Source organism: Primulina eburnea, chromosome 18 (assembly GCF_022965805.1).
Source record: "Primulina eburnea isolate SZY01 chromosome 18, ASM2296580v1, whole genome shotgun sequence".
Classification (NCBI taxonomy): Eukaryota; Viridiplantae; Streptophyta; class Magnoliopsida; order Lamiales; family Gesneriaceae; genus Primulina; species Primulina eburnea.
Window position 1 is genome coordinate 5,252,455 of NC_133118.1, and position 8,223 is coordinate 5,260,677.

The 8,223-nt window shown below is 34.2% G+C and overlaps 1 protein-coding gene across 1 annotated transcript; it reads left to right on the forward strand.

The window, feature by feature from the left end:
* The first annotated feature begins 1,926 nt into the window (after nucleotides 1-1,926).
* Nucleotides 1,927-6,118, forward strand: LOC140820214 (UDP-glucuronate:xylan alpha-glucuronosyltransferase 2). Its single transcript, XM_073180552.1, is given in 4 exon segments — nucleotides 1,927-2,305; nucleotides 2,418-3,045; nucleotides 5,034-5,069; nucleotides 5,072-6,118. Coding segments are annotated over 4 exon segments (1,749 nt in total). The 5' UTR covers nucleotides 1,927-2,116; the 3' UTR covers nucleotides 5,968-6,118.
* The last annotated feature ends 2,105 nt before the right edge of the window (nucleotides 6,119-8,223 follow it).

An 8,223-nucleotide genomic window follows, 5' to 3' on the forward strand; every position in this document is an offset into this window, starting at 1 on the left:
TTTTGTGAAAAATAATTGAAATTGAAAAAATCTGTAAATTGGTGGACTGATAAATTGATACACAATAGGACTACAAATAAAAAACATGCAAGTTTAAGGACAAAGAAATATTATTTTTCTCTCATAGGTGGATATATATATATATATATATATATATATATATATATATATATATATATATATGATCAAATAAGATTTCAACTCTTATTTTTTATTTGATTTAAAAATGTCTAAAACGACCTAGTGAATCTTGCCACGTGATATATATTAACGTGTAAATTATCTCATTGTGATTTTTTTGTTTCAAAGTTTATGTTTGAGCTAGTTTATATTAATTCGTCACATTTAGATTTTTCAAATTATAAAATGGCAAAAACTTGTATGAGACGGTCTCACGATTCGTATTTTGTGAGACAGATCTCTTATTTGGGTCATCCATGAAAAAGTATTACTTTTTAATGTTGAATATCGGTAGGACTGACCCGTCTCACAGAAAAATATTCATGAGACCGTCGTAATTAACAATATTAGATTCTTGAAATGCACTTTTTCCCCCAAAGCGTATACCCATGACAACCAGGCCAGCAAGAAAAGCCAAAACAAAGAAATCTTAATGACTCATTTTCTTGCAAAGATGAATTTGTGGGCAGCATATATTCAAACAAATCACAAGTAATCTTGCAAAAAGATAATTAGTTAGACATAATTTTGAATTTTATTTTTAATTCTATTAAAATTTCAAGTTTCACTTCAAAAGGGTGTATTCGTCACAACGATAAACGTTAATTATAAGAGTCTACTACTATAATATTTTTACAACGTCGGATCGATTTAATTATCGGGGAGACGCTAAAAAAATTTAGATAATTTTTAATAAGTACTTTTGGCTGTTTACTTAAAATGACCATGTATTATTATTTTTATTATTTTGGTATTTTGTATTTTTCGTTTTATGGTTTGGTTTTCAATGTTATCAAATTTCAGTGTTAGTACGTTTTCTTTGATTTTTTTATGCTAAATTCCTTTTTTTACGACATGAAGCTGCTTCATAACTTAGATATTTTATATTTCTTTTTTTGTGATTTGGTTTTCTCTGTTGTCAAATTTAAGTGGGAAAATTACAATTTTAATCCTGTAACTTGGCCTATATTGGGTTTTAATGATCTTGTAATTAGTCAATGTTTGGTTTTCATCCAAAAATTTTAATTTTGTATTGTTTTGGTCCTTTTTGGCCAAAATCCACTAACTTATTCGAAAATTGTTTATCTGATATCGATGCTCTTCTAGATAACTCATGTAGCAAGACTGAACTCATGTTATACACGTCAAAATAAAATCTAAAAAAATAAAAGAAAAATTAAAGCAAAACGGCACCAAATGTTTCAAAACAGGAGGAAAAAAGCTTGCTGTTTCTCTTTATTTTTGCTTAAATATATTTTAATATGTATAATATATATTCTATTTTTGATATATGAGCCATGTAAGTGGGTATATACATGTTCCAAATAAACAATATTCAATAGATTTATTTGTTTCAGGTAAAAAAAAGAAGGGATCAAAACAAAAAAGTAATCCAAGTTAGCCGATGAAACCAAATATTGACAAATTATATGACTAAAACAAAAAAACATATCAACTCACATGAATAAAATTGCAATTTTCCCATTTTCAGTCTTACTATGTATCTTGTTTTTTTTTTTTTTCTTTTTTCTATTAAAATTTTTTTTCCGACGTGAAGTTAATAAAGCACCAATGTGGCACTAATATAATGTTGATGTCTGCAGTCTCATGTAATTAGAATTCAGATAAAAATGATTAAAAATCACACTAAAATGTTAATTAAAAAAAAAAGAGAAGAAAAAATATATAAAATCAACCAGTTAACGAAGTAAGCAAACTTCTGATATAATATAAAACCTACAGCTGCACCATATATATGTCAAACAAGTAAACTCTAGTCTGCTCCCACCCTTTTGTCCGCAAGGCAAGAAAAACTCAAAACTTTTGCACTTTTAACAAATTACAAGTTTGATCACAGATTTCCTATTTGTGAATAAATTAGAACGAATCCATATATTTCAGTAGCATAGAGTACATTTTTCTTCAGAAAGGATATATGGCCTTCAAGAAGATGACCAAGGCCACTTTTACCAAAGCTCTGGTTATCAGAATCAACCTTTTTTTCTTGGCATTTTTCTTGCTTCTTTATGTAATCCTTCAACTCTGCCCTTCTTCCGCGGATTACAACGACCACCTAACTTCGGCTTCTCGAGTTAGATGTTCGTTGCAGAAGTGCCATCATGAGGTGAGGTGAGCTCAAATATGTGTATTTTACACTTATATATATTTTTGATTTGAAAAGAAAAAGAAAAAACCAATTTTTTTTCTTGTTTTCTGATCAATAATGTGTTTATTAGATGGAGAATAGGATTAAGATGAAATCTATGCTGGAAGAGAACGATGAGGCAAGCCAATTAAAGCCTCCAAGGGAGATGATCACGAGGGAAAGACCGAGTTTCTTGAGCGAAATCCGGAAAGGGATGAAGGTAGGAATGGTAAACATGGACGGCGAAAATGTTTCCGAATGGAAGACGCATGGGGAGATGGTTCCGATTAGGTTTCAGAGAGTTTCGAAGAAGTTCGAATGGAAGGACTTGTTCCCTGAATGGATAGATGAAGAAGAAGAGATCGATGGCCCCTGGTGCCCCGAGATACCAATGCCCGAGTTCGAGAAGCACGGCCACATGGACATGATACTGGCCAAGTTGCCTTGCAATGTTTCGGATCAAAGGGATGTGTTTAGGCTCCAAGTGCACCTTTTGACAGCAAACTTGGCAGTAAAGAGAGGGACATGGGACAAGAATGGGAAGATGGACGTCGTATTTCTGAGCGAATGCAGGCCGATGATAGAGCTTTTCCGGTGCGACGATTTGGTGAGAAGGGAAGGGAAGTGGTGGCATTATAGGGTGGAGATGGAGAGGCTGCAGCAGAAGGTTGCATTGCCTGTTGGATCTTGCAATCTGGCATTGCCATTGTGGGGAAAAGGTATGTGAACTATTTATTTTTATTATTATTATTATTATTTTTTTCATCCTATTTGACATATGTAAGTTTAATTATAGGTGAAATAACATTTCACCAATTTTTAAAATATTTTTTTTTCTTGTTTTTTGCTTTTAAAGAAAAGGGATTAAAATTTCATGTTTGGAACTGATTTACAATAAACAGAAATAGATTCATTGTGTTTCTTTGGCTTGTTTCTGTCTTTGATTTTTTATATTTTCCTCATTCTATTTAACCAATATTCAACCTTTTACCATACTTTATTTATAGTGCATCTTATTATTATTATTTATTATTATTATTATTTATTATTATTATTATTATTATTATTATTATTATTATTATTATTATTATTATTATTTAGATGTCTTTATTATTAGATTTCTTTTATCAAAACTAATTTGTAAATTATAATCTTTGACAACATTTCATAAATATCAACGTATTTTGAATTTTATTATTTTAATAAACTATATTTGATTTATGTTTTTCAATATTTATTAATATAATTTACTTATATATATCCATTAGTGTAATCAAAATTTTTTTTTCTAAAAAATAAATTGTTTATTTATTCATGTAAAAACAACATTTTTTCGTAATAAAAAATAAAAAGAAATAAACAAAAATATTGTTGCTTCCAAGCCGTCACTCCATTGAAAAAATTGCTCGTTAGCTACACCCACCACCTCCTTTTAAATAAAATAGTTAGAACACCAAACAAACCTCATATATATATTTTTTTTTTGAGAAATTACACATGAGGTTAAGTAGTATAAGACAAATTTGCATATTTTGGTATTATTTTATTGCTAAAATTTCATTTTCAAGAGACCATATTTTGGTAACAAATGTTTGATTTTCATGATTAAAATCAACAATGATGGGACCCAAGTGAGCAACCAAAAAAATTTAATCTTGACTCATAAACCTAACAAATAAATATATTTTCGCAGTCGATTATGTTATGTTTGGATTGATGTATTTAAAATCAATAATTTCTAGTTCATGATCATAACAATTTTTTCGGTTTGTTTGAATTCCATTTGATTATCCATTTCAAATCCCAACTATTTTTTTGATTTATTGTGGTGGATTTCGAATTCATCGCAACATGAAGTTTTTTCAAATCATTCTTCAAATCTAAATCATATCATCCAGACACAACCTAAAATTATAATTTATGCGTTTTGTACTAAATTTTCATTAAATACCAACAAATACTTGTTGCATATTAGTACTTAGTTATATTAACCTTGTAATACTTAGTGATAAATTTTCCAATTAAATGTTGTTTCATTATATTTTATTTTTCATAATAATAAATCTATTATAGAGGAGGGGTATTTTTAGGGGGAAAATGGAAAAATCTGTTATAAAAAAATAGTTATCTTGAGATTTCACACCTAATAAATTAGTATAAATTTCAAAATGTTTGAAGCTATTAAAATGTGAGGTTTTGTCCAATTGGTTTCTTGTAATAATCTTTATCATCCTATGATATTTGTTAGGGTTTGGTCATCTGATTAATCAAAATTTAGCCTTAGTACAATAACTTAATTGATTTGCTTTTAGTCTTTTTTTCCGGAATGTTGCATCAGATATTGATGACATAACGTCGATTATTGTTGATATCACATATTCATGAAATACACAATGCTATGTCAACATTTTGATAGAAAAAAGGATTAAACAAGCAAAATTAGTCAAATTATTTTATTAAAACCAAAATTTGACTAAATGATTCTATGTAGGCTAATTTATCAATTTTATTACTTTCCCATTTTGAAATCAACAAAAAAATTGAAATTTTATTCAAATAATATGTTATTAAATTGATGTGCTGATTCACAAAGAAAGTAACAAATTCTATAGCTTAATTCATTAATTTTAGATTAAATTTGATTGTGACTATTTGAATATATATAATTTAATATGTATTTAATTGTTGCATGGAAATTAAATCACAGGGGTCGACAAAGTTTTCGATGTTTCCGAAATCGAGGCTCCAAAAATACACCGAAACGAGAAGCCTACGCCAGTCTTCTCCATTCCTCGGAGACCTACGTCTGTGGCGCCATAACACTAGCTCAAACCCTCCTCCAAACCCGAACCGACCGCGATCTCATCCTTCTCTTAGACAGCTCCATATCCAAACCCAAGCGTGACGCCCTCTCCCGAGCAGGGTGGCAGCTTCGAATCATCAAACGGATCCGAAACCCGCATGCCAAAAAGAACTCTTACAATGAATACAACTACAGCAAGTTCAGATTATGGCTGCTAACCGAGTACGACAAGATCGTCTTTATCGACTCGGACATCATCGTTCTACGTAATTTGGACGTCCTCTTCAACTTCCCTCAGATGTCCGCCACGGGCAACGATGGATCCATCTTTAACTCCGGTATAATGGTGATCGAGCCGTCGAACTGCACGTTCCGCCTGTTAATGGCCCGTAGGAAAGAGATCATCTCCTACAACGGCGGCGATCAGGGTTTCTTGAACGAGGTTTTCGTGTGGTGGCATAGGTTTCCGAGGAGGGTCAACTTTCTGAAGAACTTCTGGTCCAATTCCACCACCGAGGCTAGTGTTAAGAACCAGTTGTTCGGTTCGGATCCTCCGATGTTGTATTCCATACATTACCTAGGGTTGAAGCCATGGTTGTGCTATAGGGACTATGATTGTAACTGGGATATCCCTGATCAGCGCGTGTACGCTAGCGACGTCGCGCATGCGCGGTGGTGGAGGGTTTATGACACCATGGACGATGGTTTAAGGCGCGTTTGTGGGCTGTCGGAACAGAGGAAGATTCATCTGGAGTGGGACAGAAAGAAAGCTATTGAGAGTGGGACGAAAGATGAGCATTGGAGGATCAATATTACTGATCCAAGGAAATTTATTTGAATTTTTCAGCATATAGATTTTGCTTTTTTATGTTTAATAAATTTGAATGTAAAGAGCGATTATATGGAATTTATTTACAATAATTTATATGTTGTGTATTAGGTAGTTGTCAACTATCCATGTAAATAAATTTGGTCCTCAGTTCGTTTTTAAGATTATATATTTAATATCAAGACTTATTATACATGTTTGACACCTAATTTTAAAAATTTAGTTACAAAAATATTAAATCAATGTTTTGATTTATATATTTATGGTATCAACTTGTTGCACAATATTTGGTGTTGCGGACGTGCCAAGTGCGAAAATGCACCGATTTGTGTGAAAATGATAAAATCTAACTTCTAAATATTCAAGCGACGTGAATTCTAAATTCGACCGTCAGTTATAGTCTCTTAAAACAAATGTCATGCCAAAATAAAGAAAACTATTGTGAATCGATACGAATAAACCCCTGACATAATTTTGAATTTACAAAACTGTAGGAATTCATCAAAACTTAAAAAATATAATAACTTGTTGCTGAAATCTAGAATGAGAAGACGTAAATGCTAGAAATATACTGGAAGCTTGAAAAACTATTGCTTGAAGATTGTAAATTTAGCAGAGAGATTTTTGCAGAATTTTTGTCTGTGTAGTTGTGCGTCTCTGAAGCGTTTGCCGATTCTCCACTCCCCCATGAGCCCATGATCTTTCCCACTACTTTTGCACGATCTTCATTTCTTTCTTCCCACGTTGTGATCGGTTTGAATTGATAAGAATTAATCTGTTATGTGCTTATATAATTTAATTGGGTTTCAACATTAAATTGGACTTCCATATTTAATTATTTTTAGCCCAAACAATCGCCCCCCGCAAGCATTGGCCCGTGGGCCAAAATGCTTGTACGTAGCCATATTTAATTCATTCATTTGAAACGGCCCGCAAGCATTTATCGTGAAGTGGGCTAGTAAAATTGGGTCGAGCCCAATTCTCCGTTGGATTTCTTCACGCCCAGTTTCCTCTCATATTCAAATCCCTATTCTTTGGCTCTGTCTCTTCTTCCCGCACAGCGCTGTTGCTCATCATTCCCCGCTGCCGCTGGAAAATTATTTTTTCTTTGAACCCGTTCACCCCTCCTTCGCCATCGTTTCCCTCACGCCGTTGTTGTCGAAGATTTAACGATGGCTCAAAGATCTTCTTCGGCGCGTCCAACTTCACTCCCTGCTGTCATCGGAAGTTGTTATCTCTTGGAGTCTGTTCGCCTTTCCCTTGCCCTCGTTCCCCCTACGCTGTGGTCGCCGCGGAGTCGATAATGGCTCAAGAACATTCTCCAGCGCGCCGATCTGAATCGAACGTTCCCTTTCTATACCAGCTGCCGCCTCCGACTTTCCTCCCGGCGCGTTCGCTATCTCAGCTGTAGGTCACGATTCCTCCGCCGTCGCATCTAGGTCTTCAACAGGCGCCTCTTCCACAGGGACGACCGCCCTTCTCGATTTGGGTCACTACTCGAGGACGGCCGTGGCATTTTCTGGACACCATCCCGGCCGTCGTTGTTCTTTCCGGGCAATCTGTTCCTACGTCAATTTCACCAGGGATCGCACCGGCCTTTGCGGAGCTGACTTTATCCTCTACTGCCTTGGGTATTCTTTTTCCTTTTCTTGAATTTTACTCCGTATTTCTTGGCTCCATGTTTGTCTGCAAAATTGGTTGCCATGCTATTTGTATCTATGCACAAATTTCAGCAACAAAAATTACCTGATGATTACTTATTGCCTTGGTTGGAGTTGCATTTCATTATTCCCGTCTTGAGATGTGTGAAGTCTTGAGGTGTGCGAGGATTGAGCGTGAATTCTTGTACAAAAGGTCTTGTCTTGCCTTGTCTCTTCTCCGAGAATTGTAGGATAAATGATTGTTCTTATTTGTACGACTCGTTTGAGTTGTCTTTCTTTACTCCTTTATGTGGTACTTTTGGGGGAGTTATGAATTTGGGGGTCGCTTGGCTATACACTAGCCTTTGTCTTGTGGGTGTGCCGTGGTTACCATTGCTTGGCTATTTTGTGTGCATCAACGGAGACCGACGTCTTGCATAATATATGTTAATCCAGACCCATCTACTGGCTCTACATTTACCTCTGGTGCCATTTCCACAGGCGGTGAAAAGAACAAGAATGTATCATGTTGTTGTATATGTGGTTCGCTCTTCACAGGTAATACCAGATTGAGAGTTGACCATGGATTGGCCTCAGTTCTCTAGTGCATTCGACACTTAAGCTT